The sequence below is a fragment of the Heptranchias perlo genome, chromosome 22 (genome assembly GCF_035084215.1).
Source record: "Heptranchias perlo isolate sHepPer1 chromosome 22, sHepPer1.hap1, whole genome shotgun sequence".
In the NCBI taxonomy this organism is placed as follows: domain Eukaryota; kingdom Metazoa; phylum Chordata; class Chondrichthyes; order Hexanchiformes; family Hexanchidae; genus Heptranchias; species Heptranchias perlo.
In genome coordinates, this window is record NC_090346.1 from 45413182 (window position 1) to 45428115 (window position 14934).

The following is a 14934-nucleotide window of genomic DNA, read 5'->3' on the forward strand; positions in this document are numbered from 1 at the left end:
GAGTTGAGTGGGTGACCTGCTTTCAGACCTCTGTCAACCAGCTGGTAAAAGGTGCATGACACCATTCAAAGGTGGAATTCAGTTCCTTGTGCCTCTCCGCTAGACCAGGAAATATTAATAGTTGTATAAAAGAAAAATAGGAAAAAACTTGCATTTATAGAGCGCCTTTCATGACCTCAGGACGTCCCAACCCACTTCATAGCCGATGAAGTACTTTTAAAGTGTAGTCACTGTTGTAATGTAGGAAACATGGTAGCCAATTTGAGCACAGCAAGATCCCACAAACAGCAATGTGATAATGACCAGGTATTAGTGATGTTGGTTGAGGGGTAAATATTGGCCAGGACACCGGGGAGAACTCCCCTGCTCTTTTTCAAAATTGTGTCATGGGATCTTTTATGTCCACCTGAGAGGGCAGACGGGGCCTCGGGTTTAACGTCTCATCCGAAAGACGGCACCTCCGACAATGCAGCACTCCCCTCAGCACTGCTCTGGGAGTGGCAGCCTAGTAGAGAGCGACCGTTATCTCATTTTTGTAGACGGTATTTGCCGAGAACAGGCTGAATGATTTCTGAACATTTGATTTTCTATTTCAGTTTTTCTCGGCTAACCTCGATAACTTCAGGACTTTCGGAAGCAGCGTTCTCTCCCTGTTTGCTGTGATTGGGAGAGGGATCTGCTTCAAGCAGTGCCTCTTCGAGTACCCAAGCTTCTGCTACATCTACTACATCAGTTACATCGTCATTGAGATATGGATTATACTGCGACTGTTTGCTGCAGTACTAATTCAGAATTATAGGGCAATGAGGCTGGAGATGCATAGACCTGCAGTTGAACCACAAGAGTACGAGCTGGTGGAATTATTCGTCAGAAGATTGAAGATGTGGATTGGTATAAGAAAAGCGAAAGAAGTAGGTATACGGTGTCACAATACACGAGCAAACCTCCATCTAGTGAACCACGCCAGCGTTGTGAAGAATCTGATCTTGTAGGGGCACTGCTACTTCCCCCAAGCTGCTTTGGTCAAATGCTTCCCCCCACCCCGTCCCTTAGCAGGGTCGCCAACTCTGGTTGGACGTATTCCTGGAGGATTCGTCACATGACCTGCCACCTGCCCCGCCCCCACGCTCTCCCCATTGGTCGCCCGACACGCCCATCCTCACAGCGCCCCGCCTTCCCCAGCCAATTAGAAAGCAAACCGACTCTTGGTTACCCGATTGGATGATTCGTGACTGTCAGTCAAACAGCCTCTCCCCACCCCCGCCATGTGCAATATTTTTATTAAGCAAAAGTGTTCAAAGAAAATGAAACAAAACACAATTTTTTTAATGCTGCAATTATTTTTCTCCTGGGTTCGCTCGCAGCAGTGTCCTGGAGATTAATCTTCAATTCCTGGAGACTCCAGGACAATCCTGGAGGATTGGCAGCCCCATGCTTTGGTGGGTAAAGGTACCAGAGGATGTAGTGCCAACCCATATGGACCAGGAAGCACTGGGATGGAGCCTCTGTCTGTGTTCAGTTTGCTGATCTCAGCCAAGGAAGTAGACTTGCTATAATTGGCCTCAGAGCCAGTGCTCCACGCTGGACAGTGCGGATTGGTGTAGGTCGGGTGCGATGCCCTTTGTGTTCGGAATGTCCGTGACGCTCGCACACAGGCGCAGAATGGCCTCCTGGGCACGATATCGCAGGGCCAAGCTGCACGTGGGAAACCGCACCTCGGGAGGAATTGGTCTTCAGGAGAGGGAGGGGGGGGGGGGTGCGAGGGAGGGCATGGGACCACCGCCACCTCTGGAGGATGACTGGCAGTGAGCCGCCCCGCGTACCGTGCCAAGGACACAAGTACTCATTGGCATCCTTCCTCACAAACTTGGCTGCTGTCGGGTATCTCAGAAGGCCAGCAGCAGCTGTGGAGCTACTAATGGCTTTTTTTTAAAAAACAAATCTGTACGACGCAATGATACACATGTAAATGTTTTTTAACCAATAAATTTCCCAAGGAATATATTCTGTTATCCCCACCCTTCTGGTCAGGACACAGCGCCTGCCAATGTCAATGTATGGACAGCTGGTGGGAGGTACGTACGAGCGGTCTCCTGTCACCTACGCTCAGTGCTGTTCCAAAGGACTAGGTTGAGATCAGCAATTTACCATCTGGAGCAAAGCTGAATCCAGGAGGCTTTTTTTTCCCCCAAACCCCCACTTATTTTATTTTAACCTTATTTAGACGGAGAGGAGTCCCCTTCATTGTAACTTCTCCTTTATGAGCACACCGAGGCGCAACAGGACAGGCTGCTGATGGACCAATGATTTCACCCTCAGCCGCTAAGGGTTAAATGTAGATCGGTAATGTTGAGTTTTCAGTGTGATTCAGTCATTGTATTGGTGGCGATTTTAGTCATTGTATTGGTGGCGATTTTGGCGGACAAACACTTAAGACTTTTTGTACGACTCTCTGTCTGCTATCTTAAAGTAAAAATAACTAAATTCCGGTTTATTTTAAAAGGTGTTAAAACGTGCATTAAAATACTGGACAGAGTATCGTCATTCAAATGTGTTGTCTGATAAAATTGCCAACATTAATTTCTGGGCTATAGTCACTATACATTTATGGCATTGTACAACTAGCCTCTCGCACATCCTCGATTTTAATCGCTCCACCATTGGCGGCCGTGCCTTCAGCCGTCTTGGCCCTAAGCTCTGGAATTCCCTCCCTAAACCTCTCCGTCTCTCTACCTCTCTCTTCTCCTTTAAGACGCTCCTTAAAACTTACCTCTTTGACCAAGCTTTAGGTCACCTGTCCTAATAGCTCCTTATGTGGCTCGGTGTCAAATTTTGTCTGATATCACTCCTGTGAAGCGCCTTGGGACGTTTTACTATGTTAAAGGCGCTATATAAATGCAAGTTGTTGATGTTGTTTTTGGGCAGTCTGGAAAAGAAACTGGAAATCTGAAGCAAAAGAATAGAAAATCCTGAAAATGCGCAGCAGGTCGATCAGCATCTGGAAGAGAAAAGGCAGGTCAATGTTTCAGTATCAGCCACTGCCGGTTTACCTGAAACTTCAACCTGTCTTTTCTTTGTGACGATGCTGACCGACCGGCCAGATATTTCCAGGATTTTCTATTTTTGTTTCAGAGCGGAGCCTATACATCCATGGAAACTACATGAGAACAGTCAGTGCACTTCAAAAAGCAATTAATTGCATGAAGTACTTTGAAATGATTCAACATTAAATACCCTATATAAATGTATGTATATTATTTAGTATAATCTAATTTCCTGAGTGGTCCAATGGTTGTGTATCTGTGATTTACATAGAGTTGCATGGAGTCCACAGCACAGAAACAGGCCATTCGGCCCAACTGGTCTATGCCAGTATTTATGCTCCACACGAGCCTCCTCCCATCCCTCTTCATCTAACCCTATCGGCATATCCTTCTATTCCTTTCTCCCTCATGTACTTATCTAGCTTCCGCTTAAATGATTTACTGTTCCATTGGTGGTCTAGGTGCTTCACCTATGTTGTGAATTGACTTATATATGGATACAATTCCTCTCCGATATTTTAATCTCTGGATCCAAACATATTGGAATGAGATTTCTTTTCCTTTTGCCTCAACAGCACCACCTGCACACGGTTTGTATGAACTGCAGTTGTTTTGCTGAGACTGGAGACGATTATTGGGTCCCTCATACCTCGGCATTTTGTACATTAAAGAAAGACTTGTATTTATACAGTGCCTTTCACAACCTCAGGATGTCCCAAAGCACTTTACAGGCAATGGAGTACTTTTCAAATGTAGTCACTGTTGTAATTTAGGAAACATGGCAGCCAATTTGCGCACAGCAAGGTCCCACAAACAGCAGTGAGGTAATAAACATAGAAAAAAATAGGAGCAAGAGTAGGCCATTCGGCCCTTCGGGCCTGCTCCGCCATTCAAAACGATCATGGCTGATCGTCTAACTCAGTACCCTGTTCCCGCTTTTTCCCCGTATCCCTTGATTCCTTTAGCATTAAGAAATATATCTATCTCCTTCTTGAATACATCTAATGACTTTGACTCCACTGCCTTCTGTGGTAGAGAATTCCACAGGTTCACCACCCTCTGAGTGAAGAAATTTCTCCTCATCTCGGTTCTAAACGGCATACCCCATATCCTGAGACTGTGACCCCTGGTTCTGGACTCCCCAGCCATCGGGAACATCCTCCCTGCATCTAGTCTGTCTAGTCCTGTTAGAATTTTATATGTTTTGATGAGATCGCCTCTCATTCTTCTGAACTCTAGTGAATATAGGTCTAGTCGACCCAATCTCTCCTCATACATTAGTCCTGCCATCCCAGGAATCAGTCTGGTAAACCTTTGTTGCACTCCCTCCATGGCAAGGACATCCTTCCTCAGATAAGGAGACCAAAACTGCACACAATACTCCAGATGTGGTCTCACCAAGGCCCTGTATAACTGCAGTAAGACATCCCTGCTCCTGTACTCAAATCCTCTTGCAATGAAGGCCAACATACCATTCGCCTTCCTAACTGCTTGCTGCACCTGAATGCTCGCTTTCAGCAACTGGTGTACAAGGACACCCAGGTCTCGTTGCACCTCCCCTTTTCCCAATCTATCACCATTCCGATAATAATCTGCCTTTCTGTTTTTACAACCAAAGTGGACAACCTCACACCAGATCATCTGTTTTTTTCAGTGATGTTGGTTGAGGGATAAATATTGACCAGGACATCGGGAAGAACTAGCGGCAAGGGATCTTTTATGTCCAGCTGAGAGGGCAGACGGGGCCTCGGTTTAACATCTCACCTGAAAGACGAGGTCTCCGACAGTGCAACACTCCCTCAGTACTGCGCTGGGAGTGTCAGCCTAGATTTTTGTACTCAAGTCCCTGGAGTAGGACTTGAACCCACACACCTTCTGACTCAGAGGCGAGAGTGCTACCCACTGAGTCAGAGCTGACATCTATTAGGCTATAATATGGGGTTTTCTTTACTTTCCTTTGACCTCTAACCTATCAGTTACATTTTTTTTTATTTTACAGTTCCGCCACAAAGTCAAATTTGAAGGAATGGTTTCCCTACCGTCCCGGTCTTCGAGCGATTCCAAATCGACCTGTCTCCACACGGCCAGCACCATCTCTGACATCTCCTCATCCTCCACTTCCACCGTTTCCATTCCAATGGACACTTTCGCTCTCATCAGCCCAAACAAAGTGGCACAAATCGAGACAAATGCCCACCGCCTGGTTCCGTTGTTTGAAACCCTGCTTGAACAGTTTGATAGGGTAAACAAGGTCACAGAAGACGTCTATCAGATTGAGTGCAAACTGAAAAATGTCCAGGACACAATACAACACAAGAAGATTAACAAAAAGGCTGAAGAGCTATTTCCGGTATATAACCAGATCAGGGTCAGCAGGAGACCAGGTGATGATCTCCGTTCATCCCTACGGACTTCAAGAGACAAGACAAGGGTAAATAATACAAGTGGCACTAAGGACGGGCGGCAACTTGAAAGCATCCCATTGGCTGAAGAGCCTGCAATGCAAGCCCTTGGAGGGAAGGGGCCTCAGCCTCCTCGAAGAAAGTCCAAAATTCCAGCCAAGGATGACCAAACGCACCCAAGCACCGAATAGGCGTTAGGATCATACAGCACAGGAGGCCATTCGGCCCATTGTGCCTGTGCCGGCTCGCTGAAAGAGCTGTCCAATTAGTCCCTCTCCCCTGCTCTTTCCTCACAGCCCTGCAAATTGACTACAGTTTGCTTACTAAAGCAGGAGAGAATTCAACAAATGGCATTGACCATCTTAAAAAATGATAGCCAAACTACCACGCTGCACTGGCCCAACTAGCTTGGCCATTAAAGGTGGTTTGGTTTCTCCAGAAGAGTACTTCTAGATTTTGAGGCGGAGAATTTTGCAGCTGGACTCGAGGACAAAAATAGAAGAGGATGATAAGTGGGCACTTCCTATCACAGAATAACAGTCAGCATTATCAAGGAGCATTCCAGGTGGGACCACGTGACAGGTTATTCTCCTAGAAATGTTAGACATTTTAAAGGACAGACATTTTAAAAAGAAAATCGTTTACTTTATATGTATTAACAAGCACTTTAATTTGAGGACAGCTCAGAAGGAGAGATTGTACAAATTTGCTTTCATAGCCATGTACCAAAAGGTGCACTTATTTAAAGAAAAATAATGCTGTTTTAATCATTTAACTTTGAATTGCCTTCAGTTGATCATTGAAAGGAAAAAGTCAGAGCACACAATTAATTTTACAAGACAGTATTTTTGCTTAAAAGTTACACTAGAACATTTCTTTGTTACAGAATGTAAAACGGGCAGTTTTGTTGTTGATTTTAATCTGTAAATAGAATTTGTTTTGCTAAAATAACATTGTCCCAGCACTGCAACTAGGAAAGCAACTGTAAAGTATTATAAAATGCACATAAATCAAAAAAAACATATTTACATACTTCTGTTATACCCATTGCTGAAACTAGTAGCCATGAAAAAGTTAACTTACTAGTAGTAGTGTTATAAGAGTATGCTGGACAGTAAAAAAAAAGTTAAAATAAATGCCACAACATTCAGAAGCGAAAAGGCCCCTAAAAACACAACACAGCTCATCATCCTGAAGGTAGTGTTGCAGAAAACATTTTATGTGATGCGTGGATTGACAAACCTACAGAATTAGATACTTGATCCTGCACTTAGCAACAAAGAAGTTACAGCGTAGAAATTACTGTTTGCAATCTAAGCATACAAGATGCTTATGTTGGTACGACATTTCTCTCTTTGCTATTTTAACAGAGGCACAACAGTTTAAAACAGATTAATGCTCCATTAAAGTAGTTCACAGAAGAACGTCATATGAATGTGCTAATATCACAAATAGTCACCTCAACGTTCGCTGTGGGGAAGTTGAGCCATTTGATTGAATTTGGAGTTAAGATACAGATCAGCTATGATCTAATTGAATGGCGGAACAGGCTCGAGGGGCTGAATGGCCTACTCCTGTTCCAATGAATACCTGTGGTATGGTAACTCTCTAGATACAGAGATAAGGGACGAAGACACAAAAAGGATATTCTGTAGATCTGTAGAAAACTTTTCTGTGATGGTGAAACTAGCAGAAACGTGCTTTAGGAATAATAAAAGATACTAAAAACATAAGAAGATTTTCATTACAGCTGAAACATTTTAAATCAAAACTGTAGGAGCCTCAGTGACGGGGGAAAATGGTTTAGGATTTGATGAAAATCTTACATTTTTGGTATCTTTTATTATTCTCAAAGCATATTGCTGAAAGCACATTTTGACTTGTTCAGTGGATAATCCCACCATCAGAGAGAAGTTTTCTACAGAGCCATTGAATCATACTTTTTATGCCTTTGCCCCTAATCTCTCTCTCTCAGATTTACCTTACCATGTGCTGTGTAACTCAAAAGGAACACATCATTGGTGCCAACTTTGAAAATGAGTTGGGACAATGGTAAACCTTAAGCCCCTTTGATCTTCTGCCTGTGTTTCTGTAGATTTTGTTTTTTTATTTAAGTACTCAGGTTGAAATAGTGCAGCTGACACTAAAAAAAGTTGACTGGCAAGAGGAACTGAGGCCAATGCAAGAAAGTTTCTCTTTTCAATCACATATGTTTGTTTGTTCATTTCCCTCACACCATCAGGCACTAGAACAGCACCCACGTCTTCCCAATATCGTCAGAAATGAAAGTATTTTTTTTTAAAAAGAGGAGTGTTCGAGATAGTCACTGTACTTTAATTTTTTTTAAGAAAAGGATACTGATGATGAGACTCCCTCCAACTTTGGCAGCAGTGGGCATGTGGAAAGTTAGTCATACGATTGGCTAGCCAAATATATTATTCAGTCAAATAGGAAGAGAAGGAAATCAACTGTGCATTTAGAACCTAAAAAGGTTTTTCACTGACAGGCTGTGGGATATTCTTTGAAGTACACCCGTTAATACTGTTTTTGATAGATCTTGTCAAACGAGCTTAAACTATTAAAAGGTCATGATTTAGATTATAAATTATGCCTGACGTGCTCAAATGCCAAACGCAGATTCAAGGGGAACTAATTCAAGTGTTGAAGCCACACCCCTTTCGTTACGTTACTCATTGAGTTATTTAAATGTTTCCAGGCTGTCTTGTTCATCCAGTCAGAACAGACGGTAATGGTGATGGACCTCCCATCTTAGGATATTTTGCCGCTAGAAGTTGTGGGTAGATTACCTATCTGAAGCTTCAAAGTATCAGGTGGATATTTAAACGCCAATCGTGAATTGGAAGCCTTACGCAGGGACGGAGTTTGTTGCGATGTAGCTTAGTCAGTTCTTGGCGAAAAGGTCCCAAGTCATTGAGCATTGGGCTTTTTGACCAGAGGAATGAGGAACACTCAGCAATAACAAACACATGGAGAAATGTAACGAATAGATGGAGTGCTCCACTGGTGTAAAATGTCCTTATAGGACTTAGACTCATGAAATGGCACCTCAAAGACAACAAGGACGGCAGCACCTGCTTCAGGTGGTAACCGCTCTTTGTATTTTGTCAGCTTTCTGTTGTAGAGGATGCTTTCATAAGCATCCAAAAGCATAGTCAATGTTTGAAGATACATGATATACACTAGCTTCTTAGAGGGCCCTGAAGTGGAACTCCAATTCTCATTTAATAATTTGCAAAGTTGACTGACTCAAGGAGCAGTTTGATAATCCATTCCCTCCCACCATCAGTAGACAGTGTTAATGCAGGATTAAACCAAATGTGTAAATAATTGTAATCTTTATGCCAGAAACATTTCTGATGCACTGAAGGACAATGTCAAATAAAGTTTTGACTGATCAAGTAAGAGTTTGGTATTGGTAGACAAGGTTGGAATTTTTTTTTAAAAAGCAAAGCAAAACACACAAATTAACTTTACCTCAAAAGTGTTTAATTCTACACCTTTACTATATACATCTTGAAATATGAAAATGAAACTGTAAGAGCTTTATTTATCTTTTTAGATTTGTTACTGATCTTTGGTACAGGATTCCTTACTTTTCACTAATTTACATACCCCTTCTGGCCCTAACTTATCTTAAAAGGAATACTATGGGTTAACCTTCACTATAAATCAATTAATTTTTAACTCACACCTCAAGGAAAATAGGAGCAAGAGTAGGCCATTCGGCCCTTCGGGCCTGCTCCGCCATTCAAAATGATCATGGCTGATCGTCTAACTCAGTACCCTGTTCTCGCTTTTTCCCCCATCCCTTTAGCATTAAGAAATATATCTTATCTCTTTAATCTGCTCTTTGGACTGATGACTTTAAGCTTGTCGAATCTTTCCTCAATGCTCATTCCGTTTATACTTGGGATCAATCTTGTTCCACTCTAGTGCCTGTAGGTCCCTTTTGAGATGTGGTCAACTGTATAAAGTATGGTCTGAACAGTACATTGTAACAGCTTGGCTTAATCTTTTACAACTATATTATATATTTAGTTGATCCTCCAGCATCTTTGTGCAAATTGGCTGCTGCGTTTCCCCGCGTTAAACAATGACTACACTGGCGGTGAAACGCTTTAGGACATCCTAAGCTCGTGAAGGGCACAATATGTAAAGATTACTTAAATCTTTAAATCACCTACCACCACCAATGATTCCCCAACAATACTGGACTCCCGTTTCTCTTTTGGTGTCAGACTGGGGTCAGTGGTCGCACTCTTGCCCGAGTTAGAAGCTCCTGGGTTCAAGCTCCATTCCAGGCGCTTGAGCACATATTCCAGGCTGATAATTCAGTGCCATGCTGAGGGAGTGCTGCCCTGTCGGAGGTCTCGTCCTTCAGATGAGACATCAAACAGAGGCCCCATCTGGCCCCTCGGGTGGACGATAAAGATCCCATCACACTATTTCAAAGAACAGGGGAGCTTTCCCCACTGTCCTGGCCAATATTTATCCTCAACCAACAATGCCAAAAACAGATTATCGGGTCACGATCTCTTTGTTCTTTGCGAGACTTGCTGTGCGCAAATTGGCTGCCGGGCTTCCTACAACAGTGACGATACTTCAAAAGGACTTAATTGAGTGCTTAGGGACCTCCTGGGGTCATGAAAGGCGCTATATAAATGTAAGTTCCTTCTTTCTAAGACGCAATGCACTGCACACCCAAGGTGCTGGGAAATGACGTGCAGAACGCCCGTCTCTATATGAATATATAAATGAAGTGTTCATCTGTTTGAGGCGGGCACTCCCTTTGCTGCAGGTCCTGGTCCCCTGGAAGCTACCTGGGTGCACAAAGTAACATGGACTCAGTTCTACAACACGGGCAACCCAGACTGGTGAAGAAATCAACAAGAACTGCCGTCATCTTTAGATTTTCTTGGGAGTGCCAACTTTGGACATCTTACAAAAACAACTCTGCTGCAATGCTGCAAACAACTACCAATCCTAAAACGACAACCATTACTAATCTCAGGTCAAGAAAGGAAAAAATGACATCAGGTTACAATTTGTAAAGAAACAGCCTACGGTAACTCAGGAGACACAAGTGTTTTAAATGCAATTTATTCACTTTTAGTGGAGTCTTAATTACATCATACAACACTGACAACTGTGTTCAAATTGTGTGGAGAATGACAACACTCATTCCTTTACAAGATAATTGCACAAAGTTAGTTATTACCAGTTCAGAATGGAACTGAATATCAGGTCTTTTCTCCCCCATTAATTTTCATTGTCCAACCCATGTCCATTTGGAAGTTTGCTCTGTTCACCACGTCCAGTTCAATACCATGAGTAAGTGCTGCTTATTGACATTTGTGACCTCCAGGCTTTCTTCCAATCGGAAAAATTTGTCATTTCTTCAATACATCAGACCCATCATGCATCTCGGTGAAATTACAAGTGGGAAGATCCATAATTAACAGCAACTTCTGCTTAATTATCTGCATATTCAAACCGTCCTTCGCCAAACTAGGACGCTTGCTATGGAGGAGTCAGTAGAAAGCAGCAATTTTTTTTTCTTCTTCACGAGCAGTGCAGAAAAAAAATCCCCCCCCCCCCACCCACCCACCCCGCCCTCCCCCCCCTCGCAAACCAAACACCATTTGGCTCTCGTCACAGTATGGGCGTACGTATTGCACACTTTCGACAGGGTGTGTGTATGTGAGGGACCACTTTAAACAAAGTCTGTGAAATCATCCACAGTGGACATTAGCCTTTTCCTCTGGCCAGTTTCTGTATTGGTCGATTGCTGCTGCTGCTGCTGCGAATGCTGTGGAACATAATGGTGATGAGGAAGATGCTGCTGTTGCTGCTGGTGGTGGTGGTGGTGGTGATGGTGGTGAGTTTTACTCTGACCCATGGTGTGCATCTGAATCAAGGAGATTCCAGCATTCTGACGATACTGCAGGTCTTCATACACCTAGGCAGAGAGAGATAAGTATAGGTTTTGTCCAAGGGAGACTTTAGTCTAAGAAATGTTCAGTGGCTGTACCCTTGAGTACGTTTAACCATTTGCGGGAGGACCCAATCAATTAGGCCCATCCCTAACAAAAAGGCTGGCATCCTTGAAGTAGTAAGAAAGATACTGGTATTACATAGAATTTACAGCACAGAAAGAGGCCAGGCAGCCCAACAGGTCCATGCCGGTGTTTATGCTCCACATGAGCCTCCTCCCACCCCTCTTCATCTAAACCCATCAGCATATCCTTCTATTCCTTTCTCCCTCGTCCACTTATCTAACTTCCCCTTAAGTATATCAATGCTATTCGCCTCAACTACCCTTCGTGGGAGCGAGTTCCACATTCTAACCACTCTCTGGGTGAAGAAGTTTCTCCTGAATTCCTTATTGGATTTACTGGTGACTATCTTATATTTATGGCCCCTAGTTTTAGTATCCCCCCACAAGTGGAAACATCCTCTCTACGTATATTGACAAGTATACAGCCAAATGGACTGCATAAAAAAAAACACTCAGATTAGGGCAGGCAACAAGGGATTGGCAATATCCGTACCTTGGATCGAATCCGTTTGATCTGTCGCAGCCTAGCTAACCACTTGGAAGCGTAGGCTTCTGAAGGAACAGCACTGTTGTGGTGTACGAGTGAAGCCATCTGGTGCAAGGGAGAACACAAATTATTCAGACCATTGACATTAGACTGTAATTAGTAGCACCAAAACGGGACATCAGACCAAGATTTTGCAGTGTCATCAGTGTCTAAAGATGACAACACTAAGCAAATGAGCAACTCAGACTACAGTTAAAATTGGAGGCCTATCTTTTTTTTTTTAAAATAGGCAGTTTTATAGGTACAACTTTGCAGACGTCTCAGGAATAGTATTGACTGGAAGAGTGATCCAAATTCCCGGGAACAACTAACATTTTGTATGCCCCACTGAGTCACTCCGCACTCCTGTGCAGATACCAGCAATTTCACTAACAGGCAAAAACTGGTAACTTTCCACTATCAGTTGTAGGTTATTGGCACAGGAAATGCCAACCGCATCAGTGTGACTCAAAAAAAGCCATTGTTACAATCAGTAAAAAGCTCAAGCTTCAAGTTTGATGCAACTTGTGCCTGAAGAATTCCTGCACACTTTTTAAAAGGGGCGACAAAAGGGTCTGCAACAGAACAAGCTTAGCAACGACCACAGAAATGAAGAGTTTGACGTGTGTGTCTGTCTCCAGCAAGCCTTCTCCTTCCTACTCAATCAATGACTGGCTAAGTCCAGTTAATCAACTGACAACCTAGGTTCTTTCTCTCTCCAACATGCGCACGTAATTCTGCTTTACTTCCATTCCCAATTCCTAATATACACATTAAGAGTGAAAGAGCAGCAAGCACACAATTACTTGAGATAGAAACTGGCGTGAATTGGTGTGAAGAGCCATAGTCTTGTCCAAATGGTTGGCAGTGATATCCATTGAGTGGCATTTAATTCCAAACTTACTATTTAATGCCAAGAGACAATGGGGGCAATATTTATTGTGGATATGAGCAGAAAACTGGCATTTGCGACGGAAGGAAAATTGGCGAGGGCGTCCAACCCACTACCCACCCCCGCCCCCGTTTTCTGCCCGCCAGTGAAAGTTAAAATCTACCCCACTGAGTTCCGCACATGCCGGACAACCGTTGCTAAACCCGCGATGTTCGACTCACAAAGAGCTGAATTAAATAACGTCCTTATACTTACATTTGCATGCAAAGCCATTTGTCGTACTAACAGGGCAAGATTCTTGTCTGACACAATCCTAGCCACACTTGTGTCAACCAGCCCCTCCATATCTACAAAAGAGCAAAATAAACCTGTATCACCTATTGAAAAACCATACCTAGCTAAGAAATAAATTTAAAAATTACATCTTTTTATTATATCAAGCAGTTTATTCCTCCTTCCCGATTCAGTCACTAGTGCTCATTCCCACTAATAAAAAGAAAATAAATCCAAGTATGTGACTTTAAATGTTCATTTTGGGTTACTTCAGTGAGTTGATAGCACTTTCGACTCGGTAAGATTACAAGTTCAAACCCCCCTCCAGGACTGGAGCACATAATCTGCCAATCTCTCGATGGCGACTGCACTTCAAAAGTAATTAATTAATTTGCTTAAGTATTTTGGGACGTCCTGAGAATATGGGAAGTGCAGATATGAATGCAAATTTTCCTTAAAATGCAGGAATTCACATTCACACTGACATATTAAACTTAGCACAGGGTTAAATATTACTACAAATTTAATACATCATCCTGTTAAGACATTTTTTGATATGCCTTATGTTTAAATACATGTAATCAAAAAATGTTCATAAGGAATTTAGCATGTAAAAATAGTGCAATCTGGTAGTTCTCTGCTGAACACTTAATGCCATCCAAATCAGGAACTCGTACGTGTGGTACGAGTACATTTTGCTGTGCTGGATTCTATACTTTGTGCACAGTGTCTGTTTAAAAAGAAAAGCATTAAACATTCATACTGATAATTATTTACAAAATCAACACCTTGTAATGATTAGTCACTTACCCTTTCGTGCTTGCAGTGTTACCAGGTTGCTCTCAAAGTCAAGAGGTTTGATAATTATTTCCACAAAATTAAACTGACCCTATTAAAATTAACAGAAAAATAAATAAGGCACTTTAAGGCAGCAGGCTTCTCAAAAGCAGATCCATTTCACACCAAACATGTTTGTATATACTAGCACAGGGGAGCAAAGTGAAAATGCAAGTCACTAATAAAAATGAAGCAGCAGGCTGCACTGACTGCAGCACATTCATAGCCTCCGCAAGTTACAATTATGCAAATCTGATATGGAGTTGACAGCAAGCAAACGCCGAGAGGCAATCTAATGTTTTCAAAATGCACTCCCTACTTCACTGGGGATTACACCAGAAGGTTTAATGTGGGTATAATCACAATAACATTCTGAATCTTGCAAACTTTAAGTGGAGTACTAGCAATCAGTGACATAGAATTATAGAATGTACAGCACGGAAACAGGCCATTCGGCCCAACTGGTCTATGCCAGTGTTTTATGTCCCACATGAGCCTCCTCCCACCCCTACTTCATCTCATCCCATCACCATATCCTTCTATTCCTTTCTCCCACATGTGTTTATTTAGCTTCCCCTTAAATGCATCTATGCTATTCACCTCAACTACTCCTTGTGGTAGCGAGTTCCAATTTCTTACCACTCTCTGGGTAAAGAAGTTTCTCTTGAATTCCCTATTGGATTTATTAGTGACTATCTTATATTTATGGCTCCTAGTTTTGGTCTCCCCCGACAAGTGGAAACATCTTCTCTACGGCTACCCTAACAAGCCCCTTCATAATCTTAAAGAACTCTATCAGGTGACCCCTCAGCCTTCGTCCCAGCCTGTTCAATCATATGTTATCAAATGCCTCGCTGGCTTTTGCTCTAAATAAATAAATA

General features: G+C 42.7%; 2 protein-coding genes across 12 annotated transcripts in view; one reads left to right on the forward strand and one right to left on the reverse strand.

Annotated features, from left to right (window-relative positions):
• Positions 1 to 8871, forward strand: part of pkd1a (polycystic kidney disease 1a) — a 129555-nt gene extending 120684 nt beyond the window's left edge. The window contains exons 46-47 of the mRNA XM_068003452.1: positions 597 to 911; positions 5044 to 8871. Coding sequence (XP_067859553.1) covers positions 597 to 911; positions 5044 to 5637 — 909 coding nt within the window. The 3' untranslated portion in view covers positions 5638 to 8871. The remainder of the gene's footprint in view (positions 1 to 596; positions 912 to 5043) is intronic.
• Positions 8872 to 11084: 2213 nt separating this feature from the next.
• The window catches only part of tsc2 (TSC complex subunit 2), a 63504-nt gene continuing 59654 nt past the window's right edge, over positions 11085 to 14934 (reverse strand). For all 11 annotated transcript variants that reach the window (XM_068003465.1, XM_068003461.1, XM_068003464.1 and 8 more), the window contains 4 exons: positions 14027 to 14105; positions 13199 to 13290; positions 12019 to 12117; positions 11085 to 11426 (listed from right to left, as the gene is read on the reverse strand). In XM_068003465.1, the coding sequence (XP_067859566.1) occupies positions 11181 to 11426; positions 12019 to 12117; positions 13199 to 13290; positions 14027 to 14105 (516 nt within the window). In that variant the 3' untranslated portion in view covers positions 11085 to 11180. The remainder of the gene's footprint in view (positions 11427 to 12018; positions 12118 to 13198; positions 13291 to 14026; positions 14106 to 14934) is intronic.